The sequence below is a fragment of the Cyanistes caeruleus genome, chromosome 1, assembly GCF_971803275.1.
Source record: "Cyanistes caeruleus chromosome 1, bCyaCae1.hap1.1, whole genome shotgun sequence".
Taxonomy (NCBI): Eukaryota; Metazoa; Chordata; class Aves; order Passeriformes; family Paridae; genus Cyanistes; species Cyanistes caeruleus.
This window is the reverse complement of record NC_141701.1, coordinates 47,290,622-47,316,996: the sequence shown is the minus strand read 5'-3', so window position 1 is coordinate 47,316,996 and position 26,375 is coordinate 47,290,622. Positions and strand designations below refer to the sequence as shown.

At 35.2% G+C, this 26,375-nt stretch overlaps 1 protein-coding gene across 3 annotated transcripts in view; it reads left to right on the top strand.

The window, feature by feature from the left end:
• RBBP8 (RB binding protein 8, endonuclease) overlaps positions 1 to 23,748 on the top strand; it is a 40,234-nt gene extending 16,486 nt beyond the window's left edge. For all 3 annotated transcript variants that reach the window (XM_086890400.1, XM_086890395.1, XM_086890390.1), the window contains 16 exons: positions 529 to 624; positions 2,305 to 2,417; positions 3,940 to 4,015; positions 7,044 to 7,213; positions 8,629 to 8,730; positions 9,421 to 9,518; positions 10,150 to 10,277; positions 11,224 to 12,109; positions 12,194 to 12,320; positions 14,206 to 14,306; positions 14,699 to 14,801; positions 15,678 to 15,827; positions 16,390 to 16,459; positions 17,400 to 17,496; positions 21,105 to 21,246; positions 23,148 to 23,748. In XM_086890400.1, coding sequence (XP_086746526.1) covers positions 529 to 624; positions 2,305 to 2,417; positions 3,940 to 4,015; positions 7,044 to 7,213; positions 8,629 to 8,730; positions 9,421 to 9,518; positions 10,150 to 10,277; positions 11,224 to 12,109; positions 12,194 to 12,320; positions 14,206 to 14,306; positions 14,699 to 14,801; positions 15,678 to 15,827; positions 16,390 to 16,459; positions 17,400 to 17,496; positions 21,105 to 21,246; positions 23,148 to 23,245 — 2,557 coding nt within the window. In that variant the 3' untranslated portion in view covers positions 23,246 to 23,748. The remainder of the gene's footprint in view (positions 1 to 528; positions 625 to 2,304; positions 2,418 to 3,939; positions 4,016 to 7,043; positions 7,214 to 8,628; positions 8,731 to 9,420; positions 9,519 to 10,149; positions 10,278 to 11,223; positions 12,110 to 12,193; positions 12,321 to 14,205; positions 14,307 to 14,698; positions 14,802 to 15,677; positions 15,828 to 16,389; positions 16,460 to 17,399; positions 17,497 to 21,104; positions 21,247 to 23,147) is intronic.
• Positions 23,749 to 26,375: the final 2,627 nt, after the last annotated feature.

The following is a 26,375-nucleotide window of genomic DNA, read 5'->3' as shown; positions in this document are numbered from 1 at the left end:
TGGGAATATGTGCTCTATAGAGAATTTCTTCTTGAGGAAGTAAACCTCTAATGGATCTAAAGACTTTTCAGAGGTTTCCAAACTTAATGTGGTTTGCCACACAGAATTTACTCACTGATAAGACCAAAATGACCTGATTGTGAAAGCTCCCATTAGATTCCAAACAGCTCCACAACACAGTAAAGTGTAAGAGAAGGGTTTGAGTTTGTTCTCTGAAATTGTTGCTTGAACATTGTTAGCTTTAATGTCTTGATTGTCATCAATTCTGGTTTTTACCAGAACAAAATTCAGATGTAACAGAAGATCACCTGTATTATGAATTAGAAACTAGCTGCATCTTTTGTCTGACATTTGTAAATTATTATTAATCAGAAACACTAGCTTCGTTTATCTTCAACTTAATATTTGTGCTGATGATAATCATGTTTCCCAAGGATATGAAACAAACATGCCAGAGAAAATTCTCTAGTGAAAAAGTAATTGCTGCAATTTAAAGCTAGAACTAATTTTTCCTCTTTTCCTTCTCAGGGATGCAGAAAGGCTTGAAGAGTTCTATACCAAGAATCAACAGCTCAGAGAACAGCAAAAAGCACTTCATGACACTATCAAGGTTTTAGAAGACAGGTGAAGTAGTGTCTTCTGTCTTTTGAGTTTGCTTTATTTTGCTCTTAGAGAGTAGCTCTGGATGCTTTGAGTTTATTGTGTTTTGGTGTGGGATTAATGATCTGTCTTTTTAGTGAGCCAGTCCTTTTCTAATGCAATCCAAATAGTGTGTTCTAGAGCAAGGTGTAGAATTTGAATTTTTTCAACTGAAGAGCAATCATAAAATATATTACATATATATATATTTATTTATCTCATCTATATAACTAAATATAAAATAAATAGAAATAAATAAAAATTCTGTTATGTTGTTATTTTCAAAGTGTTTATCTTGTTTAGTTCAGTTAAGATCAATAGAAGTTAGAATGGAGCAACATGGGAGACAAACAGACATTTTAAAGTTTTCTTTTGTATCCTTCTTTGTATAGTTAAATTTTATATTGATCAAGATATAAGTACAAAACCCAAAGACTTTAATATGTTGTGAAACTAGAAATAACTCACTAGGAAATGTTTCAGATTTGAGGGGGTCTTTTTTACCAATTGCTTGTTTTACCTAAATTTAATCACAGGTTCTGTCTGTTGCCTTTGTTTGGACTTGGGTGTTCTCCTCACCTTTTGATCCATTCTGCCTTTTATTTGTTCCTGTTTAATCTGGTACTGCAAAACAAAACTAATAGACATGAAATTACAGTGCAATTTTTTTATCTTTAAAAACTATACCTGTTTTGGAGAGTGTATGTTAAATTTGCTATCAATAGGCTCTCAGAAGCTTTCTGGGAACAGATCAACATTACATAGTAAATGGTTTTCCACCATTCCAGTGTTACCTCAAATTTTAAAGCTGTGATACTCCACTTTCATTCCACACTCCATTTCTCTGTGAAAGGCATTAGGGATAAGCTTGTAGCCAAGCAGGTAATAAACTTTCATACCATGTAAGTAGAGAGGCATTCATGGTGTGGATGGACTTTTCTAATCCCTTAGCAGATGAATTACATTGTGAGTAATTTTGAAAAGAAAAGTATTTCAACTGATTTAATACAAGGAGATTGTACTACTGTGTTTGTTATACATTCAGATAAGATAGTATGAGGAGGTGTTTCAATATTTTACTTTTGCCATAATTCCACAATATTAAAACACCAATAAACCAGTATTTGGCAGTTGTTACAGAGTGGAATTACTCTTTGTCCTTTTTATTTTATAATTTTGCTTAATGACAGTACATATCCTTCTTAGATGAAGTAGTAATTCTATTTACTGTAGTAAATTGCTTATTTGTATTTTCTTTAATGAACTTTACTTAATATGAATGGTGATTTATATCTGACAGTACTCTTAGTAGGAAGTCTCACAAAGGTTTTCAGTGGCAGGGTGTAGCATGCTCCACTTTATTAAATAAAGTAATAAATAAAGCATATAAATAAATAAATAAACAATAATGCATGCTGTTTTAGAAGTATCCAGTACCTACAATCATTTATGCGAATGTTAGAGCACATAGTATTAGATTGTTCAGAAATCTCAAAACATTGCTATGTGAACATATAAAACCACGGTACTTAGTGGTGTTCTGCACAGCTGTCAGAAGTTTTCTGGTTTTCATTGTTCAAAAGGTCTGTTAAACATTGGTATCTGCTTCATGCATGGCAATATTTTTTTTAATAGAGGGACCTTTTTCTCTTCATTTTATTGTAGATTAAGAGCGGGGTTATGTGATCGTTGTGCTGTAACCGAAGAACATATGAGAAAGAAGCAGCAAGAGTTTGAAAATATCCGGCAGCAGAATCTCAAACTTATTACTGAGCTTAGTGAGTTTTATCCCAAACTGTCTGAAGACAAAACATGCTATTTTTTAAACTAGTTCTCCAGTAATTCCTGTGAATTGATACATTTTTTATGTGGTGTATTTAGTAAGCCCAAAAAGTTCAGTTGGGGGATACTTAACTGTACAGGCTGAAAATATGTAGCATACCAGTGACTAGTCATTTGACCCACCTTCTTAGATTGAAGTGCTGATACTGAAAGTGAACTGACGTGGAAAATCTTACACTGTAAAGTAGCTACTTTAGATAAAATGTGACTGCTTCTGTTTATTCCTACAGCTAGAATGATTGCCAGCTTTCCTAAGAAAACCCTGACTTCAAAAGGAACTGGTGGTTGCAAAGTATCAAGTTCAGACAGAAGTGGGTCCAGCTTGTATCCTGTAGTTGGTCTTGGACTGTAACTGCAGTAAACCCATAACTGTCACAAAACCAACTGAGGCCACAAAAAATAGCTTTATACCAGACAGCTTGTAGCCAGCTCATTTTGAAATAAAGAAATAGAGCATGTGAGAGAAATTAAACTGTTTGTAAGGTGATACACAAGCAGGACACAAATATGTTCATAAAGACAGTTTGGAAAGATGGATTGTGTAAAGCATAGAATAATACAGGACAGAATTTTAAAATGTTAATGATATCTTTACCATTAATTATTTTGTATCATTTAGTTGTCTTGCTTGGCCAAGAACAAGCAGACATTAAGTGAGATATAAAATATGGAAAATGCCAGACAAAACATAGCTTTTTGGTGTGTAATTAAATTATGGAAATATTAGGTTCTGTGCTAACACAAAACACATCAGTGTTTCGAGGACTTCTAGTATTGGGCACTTACATAAAAATACTCTGATTTCTGAGTTTAATGATGAACAGCAAACAGGGTACAACCAATCTCTAAATATAGCTCTGACCCTTAAAAATCAAGGTTTCATCTTTAAGCTACAAGTCTTGAATTGTGACACAGCAGTAGGATCCCATGGATTTGGGTTGAGATCTATATAACAAAGAAAAAGATCAGTTGAGGAATCTAGAGGCAAAATAGACAATAACAGAATAAAAACAAGAACATAAAAATTAAAGTGAAAAGGAGAGTTGGGAGCTATCAGTACATTAGCTTGAGACAGCATGGAAGAAAGACTTAATGGTTGCTTTAGTGGCTGAAACCAAATTAAAATTATTTTATATTTTATAGGATAATTTTAGTCTAAGGAAGAAATTTTGTCCATGGAGACAAGGCAGTCTCACTTGTGTGTACATGGACAAAAGTAATTAATGATTGCGTAGAACTAAAGTTGTGATACAGTACTTGTGCCACCTCTGCCTTTTCTAACATGTAATTTTACTACGTTTTTAATGACTAGCATGAAACTTTATTTTTGTAAACCATAGAGAAGTTACATATTACTACATTTTACAATTGGTTCTGTTTCCTTAAAGGACCTGATAAGATTATCATGTTAACTTCTGTGCATTGATTTTTTTAAATACTTTTTTCTATAAATTTCAGTGAATGAAAAAAACAATTTACAGGATGAGAATAAGAAGTTAACTGAACAGTTCCAGCAGTTACAGAAGGAGCTAGGGTAAGTTTTGGGTTGTTTTGGATATTCCCCCATTCCTCAGTAGAAATGTCTGGGGAATATAATAATTTAAGTCTTTAAATCTTGTTTCCTCTTTCTGATAGATAGACTGTGAAAAGATAGCCTACAGCCACTATAACAACATAAGCCAAATTTCCTTCTATTGTGCAGATTTTTATTTTCTTTTTACTGTGTGCATCTTGTTTTAAACTGGGAGTAAAACTGGGAGAAACAAATTTATCATAGATATTTGCATGACTTCTGATCACAGTGTATAGCAAAGCCTTACATGTCATACTTTTATTCCATGGTTGCCTCTTTACCATTTGTTTGCCATCCTAGGCTAAGACTTCAGAAAAGCAGTTATTCAGATAGTCAAGAAAGTCCCAGGATCTTGAAATACATTTTTAAAATAAGCTTATTATAATTTTGCAATTTTAAAAGAACAATACTAATTTTTGGTAACAAGACAAAAACAAAGGGCTACAAATTGACTGTGAAATTTTAATCTGATATAGTAAGAATGTGCCATCTAATGTAGTTAATAGGTGAATGTGGTGTACTGTGCAAGGCAGAGGTAGTGTTCTTTACTTCTTGTGATCTGACATCATCTGAAACTTATCTCACTTTTGCCTATCTGTGACTAAGTTGTGTACATGCCTGGGAGAAATGGCACAGGATGTGTGGACTTGATACAGGTTTTTAATGCACGTGGTTTATTTTTTGTCTCTGACAGAATTCAACTTCAGTAGGGAGTAAAACTGCTAGAGTTCAGTTCAGAATGACTGTAGTCCTGTTGCTTTGTATTTCTTGAGTTTGTCTCCCATCTTTGCACCTTCGTTATCCTTTCTTTTTTCTGTATGCATTTAATCTTCTTGGGGTAACATACTTCATGACCCCAGCATCCACTAAAAATCTCTGGCACATGTAGGAAAGCTGACAATAACAAATGTAACAATAAGTTATTTGCTCTGCATGTTAGATGATCATTCGAATAAGTGCAGAGTTGAGTGGATAAAGAGTAATTTACAAGGATGGTACTGCTGTTTTAATACAGTCATTGCTTTTGATTGCTTTGGTTAAGCTATAGTCATGGTACTTCATTTAGAATTGGCAACCTAGGTCAATATAATATCACATCATAGGTGCAAAGTAGCAGATTGTTTCTAGTGCATTATGTGAAATCAAATTTTTGCAGTCTTCCATATTTTGTAACCAAGTTATAATATTAGGAATAAAAATCTGAGAATTCTCCATAGAAGTGAAATCATTGAAAGTGTAGAAGAATTGTATTGTCTGATCATTTATAATGTTGAGATTTGATTATGCATGGATGAAAAGAGCAAGGAAATTTCTACAAAAACCTTTTCTGGAGTCTCAGACAAATCCATGAATCAGAAATTATTTATTACAGAGTTATGATGTACAGTACATATGGCAGCTGCTGCATTTGATGTTTTATTTCTGTGGTGGTATGTAGAAAGTACTGCTTGGTTTGTATAGAAGTGCAGAAAAATATATTTTTAGTAGGTTAATTTGTCAAACAAGGCCGCATATGCCAGTAAATTTAAAGAGAACTCAAACAACTAATTTAAATTTGCAAAGCAAATTGATGAATATATTGCTCTGTTGTTTATTTTGTTTTGTGTCTTAAGCTATTGCTAGTAGATAATACAGTTTTCCAGTGCTTTCTTTGTAAATCTGCTAGAAAAGAGGAATTGCAAAAGCCCACAAGAGGATTCATCAAGACTTGAGAGCATCAGTGCATCAGTATTTGTCATTAAGTGTTCAAAGTTAGTAGCGGTAAAAAGCCTAACTGCAAAAATGCTTTTTGTCTCAAGCCAGACAGCTTTTTAAAGTTTTCCATTACCTTATTGTATATAAGATATTGTGGTTCAGCCTCAATGCAAGCAAAAATTTATCTGTATTTCCTCTTCTTCCCTTAGATGAAAACCTTCTATCCTCCTCTTTATAGTTAGGAAATGATCTTTTGGCCCTTGTTTTCTCTTGAGACTTGTAAGAGAAAGTGCAACTGCAGGAAGATGACCAAGCAGGCAGAGTTAGATTTCTGTGTGCTGTTCTTTTACTGCCTCTTCCACATCTCACTGCCACCACCGTAGAGCAGATAGCCCCTTGTGAAGTACTAAGCAAACTATTTAAATTCAAAGATCCAAAATCAGTCCTTTTTTGTTGTTATTTCCTCACTATGTCTAGATAAGAGTTTTTGGAGAGAAAAGACATAATTATTTGTTACGCTGATTTTTATATACTGGCTCTCCAATAGGCTGCTAGAGCTGACAGTGTGAGAGAAGGTTAACTTCATAACTCGCCTCATATTTTCCATTGCCTGTTTTACATGTTTTTTTTATGTTATTCCCTTCAGACCTTTTTGAGTTTTGGAGAGGGATTGCTTTGAACACAGTGCTGTTCATTACTATTTAAAATTGTCCAAAAGCTTTTGTTTTGTATTTAAGACAGTATTTCCAGATCACTGAATGTATTCAGAATTGGAAAGGACCCAACAAGGATCATCAAGTCCAACTCTTTAAGTGAATGGCCCATCCAGGGATTGAACCTGGCATCTTGGTGTTATCCAGCACCATGCTCTAACCAATCTCAGGATCATAAACCGTGAAGATACACAGGGATTTCCATACAGAGGGAGAAATGCTGATCCATCAATTTCAGCATTGTTTTGTTAAAGGAGCATCTGCTTCAGAGAACAAGCTATAACCTCTACAGTACCTAGCTTCTTCTGGGGAAAATGGGCTTCCATAGTGCAGTTGTATGTTGACTTCAAATGTGAAGAGCTAGGGTTGTATGTTGTTATTTGGCTGGATGGAGCAATGATTAATCTTTTCTTAGATGTATTAGGGTTGAGTATTAGTTTTTAACAGTGTAATTTTATTGAGGTTGCTGTATTTCTAGAATTACTGTGTTCTTGAACTGTGTGATTGTCCTCCTTGCTGAAGTGAAACCTCTCCATCTTGCTGACCTGGGGTTTTATTTGACCACCTGATTTGGTCTCCAGGGTTCAAAAGCAGCAAGCAGTGGAGGAAGAAGAAGGAGTCATTCCAGATTCTCCAGTTCTAACATCTTCATTTTCTGTGGTGAATTGTATGAGAAGAAAAAAAGAGAATAGGCATGTCCGATATACAGAACATACACCCCCAGATCTGGAACTTAGGGAAAGCAACAGTGGTAAGAGTTTTTTGGGGGGTTTTGGGTTTTTTTTTTCTCTAATTAATTAAGGGCTAAAGAGACAGATGGTGTATAAACTTGATTGCAAAGGGCAAAATTTTTTAAAAAAATAAATAATAATTATTTTTTTTTGCATTTTTTTCCCTTTGCCTTTTCTCTGTTTATGTGATAATGCCTGAATCCGGGGAAGAAAGTCTACAGCAGTAACTGTTACATTAGTGATATGCTCAGAACTTATCTCAACCTTTTACTTTTATTCATCCACATGCACATGCAAATGTAGCAGTTTTCCAGCCTATATTTCTTCACTTCGAGCAAATTGGCTGAAAAAGCATCTGTTCAGGTTTGACTTGTGCATGCAGCAATGTCACCACCTAGTGGAAATAGATGTTTTGCAACATTCTGAAATTATTCTGCAACTGAAGTAATGTTACTGAAACTGATAGGTATCTACATGATCTCTCTTTGTCTGTATTCTATGCTGTTTGCATTTGTTTTGTGCCATAAATTCAGAAGTATTGTGTTCATTTAATTTCCAGACTTTGTTCTGGAAAATTATAGAAACTCTAATATATTTTGTCTACAAAAAGTGCTTTGGTGAAATAAGGCACTTTCTGTTTGTATTTTATTGATACACAGTAAATACCATAGTCCAGGTCAATTTATCTTGTGGTATTAAAAAAAAGATATTTTAAGTATGAATACATCTAAATATTAGTTTTGACTAAAAGCCTCTTCCTAAGAATAAGAATAGGGTAACAGTGGGATGAAAAGGGTGGGCTGGTTATTCATGCCCTTTATTTTTCATTTGAAGGTTTTAGTGCTGTAATTTCTCCTTTCTAAGCATATCGATCCCTTTCCATATAATGTATAAAAAAATGGAGCTACTAAATGAATCCAAAGTTTAATAGGTAAGAAATGGTGTAAATGCCTGTCACAGTTAATGGCTGTGAAAAGCTATTGATCATCAAGGTAGAAAGAACTACATGGCATATGTTTGTCATAATTCAGATCTCAGGTTTTTCAGCTTTTTATTGCCTAAGCTGATGCAGAACATTGTGGCCTTGGATGGTTTAATCTTCAGTAGTTTCATTAACAGGTCAAAAAGCTTGAATAACTATTTTATGTGGTCAGACTAGATGGTGGTGTCATTTTGTGATAGTACTGTTTCAGGGCTGGCTGGCTGAGATCATATTTGTGAGAAAAAGGGTTAATATAAAATTTTTATAATTTTATTTTTATTCTGACATATGATTGTCACAAGTTATCAGATGTGCTTAGATTTCCAGATCTACTGACATATTAAATCTTACATTCAAGTGCTTTTAAGATTAGGGTCATTGCCTGTATCTACACAAAATTACCACAACACGATACCTAATTTCACTATATGAAAATGTTTCCACATTCCTTAGAGACTGGAAAACTTCCACTCTTTTCCACACAAGTGAACACTCATCATGGAGGAGAGATACTAGTGGCAGACACCTGTGATCCACAGCTGTCCCCTGTGCCAAGTAAGTGTATGAATAGATTGAGTTCTAATTCAATTTAAAATAAGGCAAAAAGTATTGTAAAACTGTTAAAACTCTTCAACCTTTTTTTAACACAGAAACCTGATGAAGCGCAAACCTTTTAAAATTCTTTAATGACTGTGAGAATCAGCATGGAATTATTCATGCAAGTCAGGGCTGTGGTGGTTGCTGTTCTTGTTCTTTCCAATCATACTATCTTGCCCCCGTTTAATGAACTGAGTAATGTTAAACCCCTCAAATAAGGGAAACTCATCTATTTGTTTTTGTAATAAAAACACATGAAAAATAATAGTGACTGTCAGTTATGAAATATGCAATACAAGCATTGTATTATAAATACACGTTATCTCTGTTCCACATGCTTTTATCAGACTATTTGTGCCCTGGGCCAGGAGTGTGAAAAGCAACTTTTACATTGATTTTTAATTTGGAGGGGCTGTATTCAAATTGGACACGTATTTCTCTGTGCTGATACAGCAGTTTGCAGTCATCAGAAATTCTTTGGCCACTTACTATTCCAGATAAGATTTTTTTTCTGGCAGAGATCAAACTATTTCCATGACTGCCAGTTTTAATTTGTGATCTTTTAGTTCTGTGTTTGTACCATCTCTGTGAATCTAGCAAGGTACTATAATGCATATGTAACTTAATGTGATCTTTCTACTCACAAAGATAAACCAAAGGTGGGAGGATACCCTGTTCCAAAGCCATCTTTTAACTTGGCTGCAGTCGTTGCAGAAACAATTGGACTTGGTGTTGAAGATGAATCTGTAAGTATTCCTAAATGTCTTACATAACCATTTTTTTGGGCCAGTTGTTTTCAAAAACAGTATTTTTCTCTTTTGCATTAAAATTCTGCAAAAGTATTCTGAGTTCCAGTAAGCTCACTTTGGTTTGCTTATTCTTAGTGTTTACTGAGTTGGTTTTTAGCAAGAAGAGATATAACTGCACTGACCTGTCTGGGGGAAGTGAGGAGGAGGGTGGGGACATGGTTCCTTTTTTCAAGTTTTTTTTAGTACAGTGATTTAAATCCTTGGGTCTGATAAATTCCCTTTGTGCACTAATCAAATCTAGGACATTGAAAAATATTTCTTGGTGTTGAGACTGGTTGGTGACTCAGGTGAGATGATTTAATGATTTTGATTGGTAACTACCATGAAAATTACAGTATGCAGAATATTTTTGTGTCCATGCACATGAATGAATTTTTTCAATTTCTATTTTCAATTTAAAGCTGGTGATCCAAATTTCACCTCTTAGCTTTTATTATTTTTCAGAGTTTTGGATGTTTTGATTTGAATGGGTCTTCAGAGTATTTATGCACCAACCAAGCATATTTCTAATTTTAAATCAAATATCTTCTCACACTTCTTTTCTTTGTTTTTCTTCACCACTTGCAAGGAGTCTCAGAGTGTACTGAATCTTCCCCTCACTAATACAGTTACGAGCCAGCCCTCAGAGAGCATGCAGTCTGAAGACTCAAGAAAACATCCAGCTTCTGAATCAAGAAATGATGACAACAATTTAGGGTGTGTTTCCACTCACACATATATAATAATATTGTTTTTAGCAGGCTTATAGAAGTTTGGGTCTTCATAGAACTACAAACTCTGTGGCATTTTGCTCTAAAGGTATAGAAATGGAAATAAGTATTTTCATATCAGAGGGATTTCTTCCAAGTGAATAACATGAAAAGCAAGGAATCTGATAGAATGCAAAACTGTAGGCTTTTACTTAATTCACAATCTTCTGTTTGGGCTTTGTGTGTACACAGTCCCTTCTTTCCTGACTTCTCATTATTGCAGGGTATCATCTGAGGCCCATAACCCTGAGAATAGTGGGCCTGGAGCTGGAATGCAAGAAGGATCTTATTGCTTTGGTTAAGTGTCAAACCAATTGACTGTTGCCCTTCTCAGTATCCTCAGGATACTGTGGTCTAAACTGAATTTTTTTTTTTGGCCCTATTTGTCCTCTTAAATGTATGTTTTGTTGATGACAGGTGGAAAACAGCACCTGAAAGGAGCTTGCACTTTTTTCATTCACTTGCAGAAGCTTTGAGAATCTGTTGTGCTTTTAAGATGTATACAGGAACGTAAATAGACTCCTATCGCAACCATTCTCACTTTCTTCCTTTTCATTGCACTAGAAGATAGGGACTCCTTGTATAGAAGAGTTTCTTAGGCAGGTTTAATTCTATCCTTGATTCTCAGTTGAACATGGAACAGAATTTCGCACCATACACCAAAACAAAGGACGAGACCTTGTATTTTGTTTGCCTTCTTCAGCTCTAAGTACAACAGTACCTATCTGTAGAATAGGTTAATTTTTATTTTTCCTTCTGTTTTCAGTTGGTACTAGCAGCTCAGACAGCTTTAAAGCAGATCAGCAATAGGAAACATTACCTTTTTTTTTTATATCACTTTCTCTCCTTCCATCTGTCCACCAAAAAAGTCTCTCATGTCTCATTGTATTCAGTATTTCAGATCCATCTCATAACACTCCACCACGTGATGGCTGGGATTCTCGGGTAGCTTCTCCTGTTTTTGGAGCTTCTAGCAGCATGAAGAACAACTCAAGTACAGTTCATGCTCCTTGTATTTTAGATTCAGGATCAAAGCCTCATCTCAAAACCAACCTCTTCAACAATCCATCCAATTCCAGATCTCATAAAAGTAGATCAAAATCTGAAGATGTTGCTTTTGTTGCACCACTGAATCTTGGGACAGAAATCAACTCAGTTATCAGTCAGGCCTCTGTCCATAGGCAAATGGTTGTGAAAAAGAATTCTAATGAGGCTGTAACTTGTGTTGGAAATACCTGCACAGCTAAAAATCAGGTGATCAAGAGCGATGTCCTTCTCGTATACCAGAAGCAGCTAGAAGGCAGGTGTGCTAAGAGAAAGAAAGTTGAAGATGATCATGCAGTTAGCTGTGAGAAAACATCATTCAGTAAAGAGAACTCTGTACCCTTTCGATCTGATGTTCAGCAGGTCAATGGGGAACATACAGGTGATAAGCCCTTGGATCTGTCTGATCGCTTCTCTGGAGTTCGTGGTCAAGAGAAAAAACAAGGAAGTGAGGAGACGTACAAAAATAAAATGAAGCAAGTGACTCTGCATGACATTTTTTCACACGTAGGGAAGACCATTCCTGAAGGTTCATCATCCGTTCAAAATGCCAACAATGAGAGCTGTTTGTTTGGCAGAGATTTACAAGAGGAATCCTATGTACAAGAGGCAGTATTGGGGAAAACATTCCCTGACAGGAAAAACCAGATCCCAATGAAAGAAGAAGTTCCGCCCTTTAAATTTGCACCACTGCTGGGTTCTGCAGAGACAGAGGAACTTTTTGATGATGTAAAGGTATGTTTTTCTGACTCTTTTTCTTCTCCTTTTAAGTATTTTATTTAAGTTTTGGGAAATAGTAAAATTGCAATATGTTGTTAGGTTGCCAGTGGCCATGTACCAAATAGAAAGAAAACAAGGACAGGACATGGAGAGTCTGAACCAGCATCTGTACTTCAGCCAAACCCTTGTAGACTATCAAAAAGTAAAGCACAGCAAAATGAGCAAGGTAACTTAATGAAAATATTCCTTTTACTGCCTCCCTTACCCCCTCAGCCTGTGTTCTAATTGAATAGAATTTTTCCTATCTTCCTTTCTTCCATTTTAATCCCTTTGTTCTGCTTCTCACTCAGTCACATTCTCTTTGGGATTTCTCAAGATCACCCCCAACATTTACAAGTCTGTATCCTCCTGGCATATTTTTGCCACTGTATAATAAATATATCATTGGTATTCAGGTGTACATTCAACAGGCTAGGAATCTTGTTCCTTCTTGTTTGTTTAGCATTGTTATTTGTTGTAGTGTAATAATAAAATATCAAGAAGTTTGAGTTTAAACTATATCAAATACTTGAAAACTACTCAAGTGTAAGCATAAGTAATTTTGTTATATTTTTCATTATTCCTAATGATCAGGTAAAGAAATTTGTACCTTTATTGGTAATGAACACAGGCTGTCATGTATTCTTTCTGGACCATGTATCATCTTTCCTCTTAAGTGCTCCCAGTTGGAGAACTACATTTTTTTAACTAGTATTGTAGAATTAAAACTTGTGTACTCCTCAGCAAAGCTGTTACACTGCATACTTAGAAATACTTGCATTGTGAATTTAAAAGCTGCTTGCCAGTAGTTGGTGTGGCCATGTAGCTTGGAATCTAAATATTCCCCTCAGAGATAAATTAAGAGGCATCTTTGGAACAACAACCTGACACTTTCGTGCTCTTTGCTTAGACCTGACACTTGTCATTGATCTAACTTCAATAGTAAACCAGCTTGGGAAGGCACCCCGTGGTCATGTTGTTTGTGAGCAGAGGACTGGTGGGTAGAGAATTGGTTGGGGGCCATCTTGAGTATGACAGTCACAAAATTATAGTTTTCCATTCTCAGGGAAGTGAGAAGTGGGAGGTAGCGGAATGGCTACCTAGAACTTTGGGAGGACAGACTTTGGCCTGTTTAGGAGACCAGTTGACAGTCCTCCCTTGGGAGGCAGCCCTGAAGGGCAGAGGAGTCCAAGAAGTCTGGACATTCTTGAAGAAGGAAATCTTAAATGTATAGGAGTAGGCTGCCCCATGTGGTGCAAGGTGAGCTAATGAGAAAGAAGGCCAGCCTGACTGAACAGAGCATTGGCTAGAACTCAGAGATAAAGAAAGAGTTTATGACTTTTGGAAGAGGGGGTAGGCTTCAGGAGAACTACAAGGATGTTGTGAGATTACACAGGATGAAAATAAGAATGTCCAAAGCTCAGCTAGAGCTTAATCTGGCTATTGACGTAAAAGACAATAAAAAATATTTCTGTAAATCTGTCAGTAACAAGAGGAGGGCTAAGGAGAATATTCTTGCTTTATTGGATGTGGGGGAAATATAGGGACAAAAGATGAGGAAAAGGCTGAGGTACTTAAGTGCATTTTTGCCTAAATCTTTAATAGTAAGATGAGTTCTCATGGTATGCAGTCCCTGAGCTGGAAGACTGGAATAGGGAGCAGAATGAAGCCCCCATAATTTTCCCCCAAAGGGGAAATTGTTAGTGACCTCCTGCACCACTTAGACACACACAAAACTATGGGGCCAGATGGGATCCACATGAGGGTACTGAGGGAGCTGGCAGAAGTGCTCTGTGAGCCACTTTCCATCATTTATCAGTACTCCTGGATAACTAGGGAGGTCCCAGTTGACTGGAGGTGAGAAAATGTGGCAGCCATCTACAAGAAGGACTGGAGTGAGGATCCAGGGAGCTACAGGCCTATCAGCCTGACCCAGGTGACCAGAAAGGTTATGGAGCAGATCACCTTGAGTGCCATCATAAAGCACATATGGAAGAACCAGGGCATCAGATACTTCTGGCAGAGTTTGATTATGATTATTTGTCTTTTTTTCTTACATTCTGTGCATACAGACCTGAAAGATAAACCCTCTTTAGAAAACTTCCAGTGGAGCATAGACCCAGGAGCTGACCTTTCACAGTACAAAATGGACATTACTGTGATTGATACGAAGGTGAACTTTTATAATAAGTCTGCATGTTCTATGATGTTGAAAAAGCCTGTAAAGTATTATAATGAACATTGTTCTAGGCAGACCAAACCCACTTTGTAACAAAATTCTGAATTTGGCTCATTTGATACTTGTTCATGCTACAGTTATCCTAAAACATTTCCACTGTTTAGTTGTACTTCATAAACTCATCAGGCATATTCTCAGTATGAAAGTGGCCAAATGCTTATGAGAAAGAATTCAAATGAGGCTGTAACCTGCAGGAAAAAACACAAATCAGTGTCCAAAAAGAAGCCAGTAACTGCTTTGAAAGTGTTTCAGATACACAGCACTGACACTGACACAACACCAGTTGCTTCTGGGTGCAATTGTCATGTTCGTTTTTTTTTTCCTAGAGTGGATCTCAGACCACAGTTGGAGGGGAAGTTGTTGATATGGATTATACATATGTTAGTGACAGTGTACTGTTAAAAATGAAAAATCAAGAAAGCAGTCCACGTAAGACTTTTTTGTTTTTTCTCTTTACTTTGGTTTGCTTTTTCATGGTATGATGGGGTTTTGGGGTATTTTTGGAGTTTTTTTGTTTGGTTGGTTTCTTTGAGGAGGAGGAAAGAGTTAGTAGGGCTAAATTGTATGGCTAGATAGTAGAACATGGTTTGCACTAAAAAAGTGGTGATGTATTTTTATAGGTTACCCAGATCAGTCTGTTTCCTAGAGAATTGGTGGTGGGTTTTAAGGGGCTTTTTTAACATAGATTAGAAAAAAAGACAGGATTTGTGCTGAGAGAGCGAGTAGCTATTCCTTTACAGTGCTTAAAAGGTGAAATACTTAGCCATGTAACAGTTCTGATTTCACCTGCAGTGAGCAGCTCTTAAAGTTTTCTATGTAATTACATCAGACGTTGTATGAGAATACTAATTTCATTTTTAATAACATATAAATAGAACTAGTATGTTTAAAATAAATCCAAATGTGTTTATATCACTTTTAACATATGTTATGTGGAGAATCATGGCTGCAGGGTAGTGACTATTTCCTACCCACAGAAAGTATTTCCTTCTGCTTAGGTAAGTCCATAATTACAAGTTTTGTGTATCCAGTATTAAGGTTAAAGGTGCCTCACAATGATTTAGCAGTTAATCAGATTTTAGAAATGGGATACAAGGTATCAGAAAAATAAATGAGCATTGGCCACATTTGAAAGTTTGACAAAGATGTTGCAGCAAGAATAAAGATACAGCTCTTTTTGAGTTAATTGACACTGAAGCAGTAAGTGAATGTTAATTCTTTTGATACACATTTAGTCAAAATGCAATTTCTTGACTAAAACCGTTGAGACACTGATTTGGATGTTATTCGTGCTTTTAATAACAGGCGGAGAAATAACAGATATGTTTGATAGGACAACCCATGAAGAATATGAATCCTGCCTACCAGAAGACAGTCTTTCTGCATGTGATGAAAAAGAAACTCTTCATGATGAAGAGCAGGATAAGGAAATAGCAGCAAGCAAGAAACTAAAGGGTGGGATATAATTTGGTGTTATCTTTATTTGCTTACTTAAAGTACAAGAGTTGATTTGAAATCAGATTCTGTTCTTAAGGAACAAATACGCCAAATTAACCACCATCTTTTTGCATAAATTTGTGGTAAAATTGATTACTTGTAAGGACATAACATAAAGCAATATGAAATATTTTTTGGTAGTTCATTTATCACCACACAAATGTGTAATGTGTAGTGGAAGTTGGCACAGCAGAACACCAAAGTGACTCTTAAAAGAAACACCAGGTTTTGGCTACAGTTATTTACTTCTTTTCTTCTCACTATTCTAAATTCTTTTGAAGATTTTACAGTATTTTGTATTTTAAGCAGCCTTTCCTTTGACGTTCTTCTTGTCTTTTTTGCTTGACTAACTGCTGCTTTCCTGCTCCAGTAATGCTTTTTGATTGCTGGTTCTATCAATTCTGTATTACTGAAATGTACATAGCATTTTTATATTTCTTAACAGTTGATTTATAATTTTACAGAAGTTTCTGCAGGCAGTCTGTTAACCTCATATTTTGTTTTGCATGTGTATTTACAGAGCATGAGGATAAACAAGATAAAGCCAAGCAGAAAGCTTTTGTGGAGCCTTATTTCAAAATTGATGAGAGGTAATTTAAGGGTTATGGACATTTTTAGGTTCTTTGTATCTTCCCTATAGGGAACTTGATCCTCCATGAAATAAATGTGTTTGTTTGTAACAGACTAACAGTTGAAGATGCAGAGGTAGAAGATAAATTAGATAAAAGACCAGATAAAAACTGGGGTAGGAGGAAAAATGTTGAGATGCCTGTTACATTTGTTGAAGAGAAGGGGTTGCTGCTGCTTTTTATAATTTTAGTGAATGCAGTGTTTTGTAATCCATGTGGTTTCATATAGGCATGTGGTCATGCCTGAATTTATGAGCCAAGAACCGGTGGGCTCCTTGTACAAATGCGTTGTACAAATCTTTCCTTCTGTGGTATTTTTGCCTCTTGCTCTCTAGTGCCTCTCTCGTAGTGCCTCCTCTGTTGCCTTCCAGTATAATCATATTTGGAAGTCTGAATCTTCATTTTGTAGTGATACTTAGCCCTTCAGTTAGCTTATATTTTATCTCAATGCATGTTTTCTTTGTAGAGGAAAACATGTTTACTGTTTTGAGAGCAGTTAAGTTGAAAAGAGCCTACTCATCCTGAGCCCCGACATATGTTTCTCTTATGGAAATCATTGCAAGCACAACTCTGTCTTAGACAAAAATAAATATTCTATAGAAGATCTATATTTGAATAATTTCTGTATAGTAATTACTTTTACACTATGAAAAGCCATAATAATGAGACACACATCACTAGTTACATAAAAGTTCATAGTATGTTTGAAAACTGTTTTATTTATAAAAATCGCCTTATTCAGCTATGAATGGCACTGTGATTTGGGTTTTGTAGACATCTTCTGAATTATTTTTGTAATTTGACTGTCCATCATTGTGTTCTAAATAAATGAAAATTTCCAGTCATGTTGAAGAAATAAAAGTACTGTTTAAAGTACTGTGAAAACATTCTTGTTTTTCAGAAAGAATACTGTGTTAGATTTTCCTCATATTGAGGTTATTCGAAAAAAAGAAGAAAGAAGAAAATTGCTTGGCCACACTTGTAAGGAATGTGAAATAGTAAGTAGTGCTTTAAAATTTGTCAGTCTTTCATTCTCCTAACTCAAGACAGTATCTAAGTGCTGAAGTGCTGTTTTTAATTATTAATCTGGTTGTATCATCCTCATTACCTACAGTAGCTGGGAAGTTAGTGTTTACCAAAACTGGATAACCAAATTTGCAGGTGGTTTGTTTGTTTTTAGTGTAGTAGCTGCAGATAGTATGAAAAGTCTTGGGTGTGATTTTGATGTGTGTATCTGTATGAAGGAAGAGCATCTTATATCATGATTCCTGTAAGATTACTGTTAATAAAAAATACATTAGCTGGTCAAAGAACTATTACAGGTTTCCAAACTTTAGATCAAAAGCTCTACTGAACTTTATGTGAGCTGGAATAAATAAGTTCTGTATCCTGTTGTACCTTTATCTAGATAGACGGATCTCGTTTTGGTTTAATTTGTTTTCTCTTTGTTTACTGGGTTAATTTTTTCAGGTAATTGCACCGGCATAGGTGACAATGTGTGTATTTATGCAAATGTATGCAAAAATGTTTAAAGTTACCTGTTCAAAATACTTGTTAAAAAGTACAAAAATTTAGGTTTCACATTACACGTTTTTTTCCTCCCTTTCTATTTAGTAAACTGCTTTCAGATACTTGGTGTAGAGATAAAATATCAACGCAATTATGTGTGTAATAAGAACATATTTTATTTGGCCATTAATAGACTTCATGATCTAATAAATGATTATTCAGTAGATGTGTGGATTAATGACTACAATGGTGGATTTTCTGGAATCTTTTCACTTAATTTCCGCATATATGTATAGAACCAACATTTTTCAGAGATTCTCCTGCTATTCACTTTATAGGCAAGTCCCATTTATTTAGCTGAAGAAATTTATTACAATATGTTTTTAATGAAAGCATTTTCTGAAAAACAGTTTTGGTAAAACTTATTAAATATAAATACTTAATTTTTATAGTCAGCTATAAACACAGTTTTAAAAAATGATTGATTTAAAGAGTTTGAAAGAAAAAAAACAAAATCCAACTGTCAGTCTGTTTCATGGTTCCAGAGCCATGTGTTGTGCTATTTAATTTCCTGTTTCTGTAAGCTACAGATCTTCCTTCTGCAAATCCAGTTCTTGTTACTTTCTGTCAAGTTGGAGTGATAACTATGGTCTCTGGAAACAGTCACAGCTCCAGTTTTGTAACAGTACAAAACTTTTTAAAATTTTAATACATTTAATACAAAATACATTTCTACATTAAATACTAGGAAAGTTTGGGTGAGTTGTTGGTTTTGGCTTTTTTGGACTTTTTTTTTTTTTAAGTCTATACCATTCAAGGTTAATGTCTTGGAATGTGTGGAATGCTTGGCTGTGTCATTGCACAATAATAAAACTAGCTTTGAATTAAATGCCTGTGGAAAAAGGGAGTATTGGATAAAGCATAAATGATGCTTTACAAAAGTCTTGGCTTGCTGATTTGCCATATAAGTTTGAAAAGCTGCCAAAGTCTAAGGGAATATTTAGGGAGTGGGTGGAGATCAGTAGATTGATTCTGGCCTGGTACTGCAAGTGGTGTGAGTGGGTTCAGTTACTGTCACTCTGAGAAAACCTGAGATTTAACTTCTGCACATTCTGCAACAGGCTGGTTAAAGTCCTTTATAAGTGCTTATCCTGAAGCTTTGTGGAAGCATCTCATTCATTTTATAGTGTAGAACTTTTGATAAGAAGTCTTGTTTTGTTTTTTTATGACCTTGTGATGCTATCAAAGATAGTAGGCAGAAGTTACTGGTAGCTTGTAAGAGTAACATTTGTTAGTGTGGTTATTTAGTGTTGCTATACTTAGGTGAGTAGGAGAATTATTCAGGTGTTTTTATATGCATTTAGATTACAGGAATTATTCTGCAAGTTTTTGCTAAACTAGAAGGAGGAATGTTTTTAGGGTTTGTTGCCTTTCTGAAACCGCAAATTGTAGAGTTCTATAAACAATTATTTTACAAGGAAGACAGGGTGAGATTGAAGTATATTCACACATGGAAAAGCCTTGCTCAAATGTTTTGTGTGGATTAAAAACGCTGTGGACAGTGAGATCAATCTAGAAAACAGCTGAAAGTTCTTTTAGCTGTTTAGCTGACATATGTAACTCTCATTCTCTGTTAACCCTAATAGATTTCTTAATAAGCCAAATAAGAAAAGTTTCTTTCTAATTTATTTTTAAAACATGCTTATCTTGATTTTTTGATTGTTATTATTTTCTATTCCTACTAAACTGTTCTGTATTTTTCATTACTGGATCTGTAATTATTCCTTAATAATCACAATTCTTTAAATTAAAAAAAATGCAACACTACCAACTTTTAATAGATGAATTTCTAAAGCTTCAGGCTATTTACAGGACAAAATAAGGAGCACTGCTAATTATCCCTAAATAAATCTCAGCAATATTTGTCATACACAGACAGTGAATTCTTTTAGTTAATTTTGTTGATTTAACACCTCTTTCTTTTGTAAAAATTGAATGAGCATATTTTACAATTCCAAATAGGTTTTCTAAAATCCTGCCAGGAGGTGGGAGCAGGAAATAATCTCTGTTGTCAGAGGTATCCTGTTCTTTTCCCGATTTCCCCAGTCTAGGTCACTTTCCATCTGACTGATTGTGTTATAGACTTTAATTTGCCTTTTTGAATTGTAACAGTGCCATTTCAGTAGAATTATTTTACCATTTTCACAAGGGTTAGATTTCTTGTGTGGCTGTGAGTGTTGACTTACCACTTGAATGAAACAATGCATTCATTTCCAATATATTTTGACCCTTTATGTACTCTAAGATCTAGATTTGTATTTTTAGGAGATACAACTAGAATTAAAATTAAAACACTAGAAAATTGCACGGAAAAAAAATACCCTAACTTTCTATGATGCTACTCAGGGGAACACCCAGCAAAAAGGTTTGGAGAGAGTATAGACTTTTCTCATTGCAGTCCCCAATACAGCTGACAGGGGTGAAAGAGCAAATTTACTATAGAGAATGGTCAGCTGGCAGATAATTTCTGGAGTTCCACTGTCAGTCAGCTACTTAAATGAACTCTTTATTTACTTCTAATTTGAGAGTAAGTAAGTAGGAAGCATTTTGACTTCAGTTTGCAGTTACTACTGTAAAATTGGATACTGGAAATAATTCTGCAGCATGGGGTTTGTAGTGGGTTTTTTTTCCTTTTTAAATTTTATTTGTAAGTGGAAGCTGACACTTAATAAATTAAAACATTCCAATCTCTTTCAACACCTGTGCTACTTAGCTTTGTAAAATCCGTCAGTAAACTGTTGACATAAGTTATTGTACACATGCCTAAACCTTGTTACTTATGGTATGTTAAAAGATAGAAGGTTAACAAATTTGCCATGATAAGGTTATACTTAGTCTGTAAATTCAGTAAGCTTTTAGGATAATTGCCTGGTGTTTGTCACTTGGATAACGAATCTCTACTCTGGCTGTCCTCACCATTGTTTTTAGATAACTGTGTTAATAAACATAGTGATTGATAATGTCAATTGTGTAAAGCAGTCTCTCTATTATGTATGAATTTATTAACTGGGATTTCCACCCCCCCCCTTACATTCAGTATTATGCAGACATTCCAGAAGAAGAGAGAGAGAAGAAACTAGCTTCCTGTTCCAGACACAGATTTCGCTACATTCCTCCAAATACTCCAGAAAATTTCTGGGAGGTTGGATTTCCTTCCACCCAAACCTGTGTGGAAAGAGGTTTGTGGACAAAAAAAAAAAAAAAAAATCTTGAAAAGAACTTTTTAAAGCTCTTTTTTCTTTTTCCCCCTGAAATTATCTCTAGTTCATATAGCAGCGTTTCTCACCCAGTCCTGATGAGGTCTGTTTATCAGCAGCCATTATTTTTAATAAATATTGTCTAGTTTTAGCATTTCCTGTACTACTAAGAAAGCAATATAAGGAGAATTTCTTACAGCCTAGATGGAGAAGGCAGAAACAATTGGCATTTTCATAGAACTTAATTTAAGCCATACATATTTTTGACCATAAGCAAGAATTGCATTTTCAGAGGCAAAGGCCAGCAGATTGTACTTACATAGGAGAGACAGACACCAGTATTGATGTCCATTGTCAGTGTTTTTAGGGCTTCATAATACCCAGTGATAATGGAAATGTTGCAGGTAAGGTGTAGTTCAACAGTTTTTCATACATATACCCTGCTTGTTAGTGACAATGGAAAGATGTGGTGTTTGGTTTTGGATTTTTTTTAACTGGTCTTCACATAGAAGTTTTTTCTTTCTAAATAATTTTTTGAAGTTTTAGAGTTTGGTCTAAAAATGAGTTTTTACAAATTCTATTAAAACACAGTGAGTTTACAGTGTACTTTATGTACAATTCTTCAGAAGTGTTGAAATGCTGGAGTGAGGAGCCCTAAAGGAACTCTCTGAGTTACTTATATCTTTACTTCTGCATTAGCTGTGAAACATGAATCTTTTCCTGTAACAGTGTCAGGTCAGGCATAGGAAAATGTAGCCAGAGTTGTGTATGTGTATTGTGTAATAGTGTTGCAGGATCATCATTAATCTTTCAAAACAGGGAGCCTTGATTTTTGTGGATCATGTAACTTGTTGCTACCCATTTGGAATCTGCTTGCAGCCTCACTAAAAATGAGCTTCTCCTTGTTCTGCTGGAGTAAGAGCTGTTCAGTTGTTAATGGTCCTCAACAGCATATCAGAGGCAGACTTTAGATCAACCCTCCTGTGGAAAAGAAAATATTTTATAGCCATGCAGCAAGAGAACTAAAACAGGAGAGAGTTCCCACAATGAGCAATTGCTCTTGTCACTCCAAAGTAGTAAAAATATTTTCTACTTCTTATTGGTATCTTGAACCATCTGTTTGTGTTGTTTCGTGGGGTTTTTTTGAAATAACTGCATTACATAGACAGAATTTTCCAACCATTAAGTAGAAATCTACTGTTCTCATTTTGGTGAATGTTGTTGCTGATAAATGGTAAGGAATTGACAAAAACCAGGTGCTGAAACTGACTTGCATAAAATATCTGTTCACTGTTAATGGTAGCTAAGTTGAGCATGTTATAGAAATTTTCTATACACTTTCCTTATCAGAGAGCTTTCAAGGTGTGTTTGAGCCATGTTTGGCTTTTTCCACTCTTTAATAAATCTGGGTTGCTCTTAAAACAGAAGGAGGTACTGTTCAAACCTACAAAACACATGTGCCTGAAGTTTCCTCTGTATGACTAGGATTTGTTTTTAAAAGTGATTTTTAATAGTGAATTGAATTAGTAGTTCTTCCATACTTTGTTACTCTTATGTAAAATCCTTGGTAGAAAGAAAATGAAAATTGCAGTTTTGTTTTGAATAGATGAACAATTCATAGTTTCCCTTCTGTTCTTCATTGTCAACTGTCTGTATTGCATTACTGTGCAGTCACCTACTAGAAAGCAGCTTGTATTTTATTGAATAATATTTGCACACTGGGATCTCAAAACTTCTGTGTGAAGTCAGAACCAGTTGCCCCAAAAGAAAAAAAAAAAAATTTACAAGTTATAATTATTATTTTTGAGGCTGAACACACATTAAAGCTAAAGTTATGCCTGTTTTTATATTATATTTCTTACCTCAGATTTATTCTTTTTAAGGCTACATTAAAGAGGATCTTGCTCCCTGTCAACGTCCAAAAAGGCGGCAGCCTTATGCTGTAATGTTTTCTCCAAAAGGCAAAGAGCAGAAGACATAAAGGATGGGGAAGTTAGGAGTGCCAGTCTGAAGTGTAACTTTCCTGTCTGTAGATATTTATAGTTAATATAAACTTGAAATAAAGAACTGTGTTTTTCCACAATGATAGATAAATTGTTTAATTGAATATGTAAGTTTTATAAATTTCATTTGCAAGTCTGATGTATCAGGAAACAAAACTATTTAATGTATGTTTGTTTCATATTGTGTTAATACATTTTGTATTTGTTTTTGCACCTGTCAGACAAGTCTCCTACTTTTTTTTCCTTCCTTAAGGCCAGCAGCTGAAATTCCAGCTATTCCTGGCTAAACTTTATGTCAGTGAGTGACTGCTTTGAAGTCACTGAAATCAGTTGTTCTTTCAAGGGTAAATGTTTGTCAATGGGAGCAGAAATGACAGTTTTCTAGGGTGCTTTTATTTTGCTCTGGATTTTCTCATATTTCTTTTCTCTTGTTGCAATAATGGTTATATCTCCTTGGAATAAAGCTGTATTAAATATGAAATCTATCTACTGTTCATAGTTTGGAGGTGTCAAAACCAGGAGGTCTAAGTGTCTTTCTTCAATTCTGGTGTTAAATGTATAGTACTATGTATTCCTCAGTGTTTAAATTAGAATATCCAATATTCCTTTTATTTTTCTGTGAAATCTCTTTGCATATATGTGTCACATTTATTGATAGAGATAAGCATTGTTATTTCAAAATTTGGGTGACAGCTCTGCCCAGAGTTCTAGTGGACAGCAATAGTCATCACCTAGATTACTAAGGATTCTGCACAGATATTTTAAAGTAATCTTTTGTAGCTGGGGATACATTTCCATACTTGCATTGGGAAAGTAAGATTATACAGTATGACAGAGGCAGGGTAATACCTACATAGCTAGGTAGGCCGAAGATCACCGTAAGATCCCTAGGAATAAAGAAGCTACAATTGGAGTGGGATTCAACCAGTGAGAACTCTTTTAAAAAGAGTTTGTAAAGCAAGCAGCTGTTGAAATCACTTAAGTAAAAATAAAATAATAGAAAGTACAGATACATCTGGAGGTTTATCTTTATATATATTTATATATATAAATGTATCTGTAATTTCTATTCTTTTACTTTATGTATGGGTATAAAAATATATTTAAAAACTTGGTGGATAGGACCATTTTAATTCAGCTGTATTTATATAGGAATGGTGGCAGGTTCTACTGGTGGAGAGGTTGTAGCATAGGCCCAAGGAGAAAACTAAAATTAATGTGATCAGTTTAACTGTAACACTAAGTGACACAAAATCCTTTTAGGCTGAAATTACAGGCCTTGCAGAAAAGTGGAAGAAGGTATAACAGTAGGCACTGTCCCCATCCTACCTGCTTAGTTGGTTTACTTACTTCAGCATTTCACAGGGGCATACCCTAAGGAATGCCAAAAGCATAAAGCCAAATAACAATGATAGTCTTTAATTATTCCCATATATACTGATACATGCTGACAATAAATGTTTACAACACTGTAAAATCATTTATTGGAGCTGGCAGTCAAAGAACACATGTGAAGGTAAGTCTGGTTTCCTGAATTTTTTTTAATTGAAAAAAATTAACAGGTGCTGCCAAAAAGTGGAATTCTTGCAGGTATCTTGAAAATTATTTAAGAACAACTATTATATGCTCTGAATAAATATTTTAAAAAGTTTTTAACAAGATGAGTAGGGTAGGACACTGCTTTTAACTAGGGAGAGCCTTTACACAGAAGAAGCTACAGCCACCAAAAGAAAAGTGGAAGCACATTGCAACGTATCAAATGTAAATTTTGCTATGAAGTAGGCTGTTTGAGAAAGTTTCTGAAAGAAATAACTATAAATCCTATTTTAAAAACTATCAGAACAAACTTTATTAATAAAAGTGAAAGGTAAAGTAAAAGATCAAACAATAATGGGAACATTTAAATGTAAGATGACAAGAAAAGATGGGATTTTTACAGTGATGTTCGTTATGGAAGTGCCTGGGAGCCTTTCTTTGCAGGGTGGGTGGGCAGAGCTGTCAGAAGCTGAAATGGCAGAAAAGGTCAATGTGTGTTGGCAAGCAGACAGGATTGGAGCCTGCTCCCATGGATTGCAAAGTGAGAGTAGACACTGCTGAATCTGTCACTAGAGCATGGAAGGAGACACTCAAACCAGCTGTATGGGTCAAGGAGAGCAGAATAACGCTTCTGCCTTGAGGCTTTAAAAAAGACTTCAAGGAGATAAGTGGGGCTGCAGCCTAATGAGTTTTATGGAGTCATGGGAACTGGGCTAATCGATAGGAGTATGATGAACAAGATTTTCAGACCTTTATAAATACAATGTGAAAAGATGACACTTTTTGCAGCTGCTGTTCTGATGGCCATTTTGACACTTAGAAGGTGTCAAAGTATGATTTATCTGGCAGCTCACAGTAGAACCAATTTGTCATGGTGCAAAAGTTCTCTCCTAGAGGATGCCTGTTTAAAGGTACATCAGACATTACTGTGGGATTATGCATTTTATTCAGCCTATTTGTGTTCTGAGAAAGGGTGGAGGGAGAAGTCTGTTAAATTATTCACTGAGCAAGTGGAACTGGGATATAGAAGAGGGGGGGAAATTGCAGAGCAGAACCCCTTCACAGACAAAAAAGGGATATGATGGATACTGATAGTGTCATGAAGTGTGGAAATAGCAAGGATTGCTCTCCAAGGGTAGCAGGTTTAGTTACAAGAAGAAAGGAGCAGATAATGTCTATGAGGATATTACTGCTCCACTAGAGGACAGTAAGGAACTATGTTTGAGCTTAAAACAGTGTAAGAATTACTCTTTCTTACCCTTTGATAGTTGGCCAATTTTATTGATTTAAATTGATTTTAAAATTGTAGCTCTCTTGTCTAGCTCTTCTAATGCTAGAAAACTATTTCCCTTCATCTTGAAAAGTGATCAGTTGTAAAAATTGAGAAACAAAAATAGAAACAGATGGAATTCTCCTCCCAAAATAAGAATAAAGAAATACCAGAAGTCTAAGAAACCTGTGTGTACCAGAAAGATTATTGAAGTTTATAAATTTTTAAAATTTAGTTAAATATTTCTATCTGCAGAAGTTTCTAATTATTACTTACCTGCATTTTTAGCACACTGGGAATAA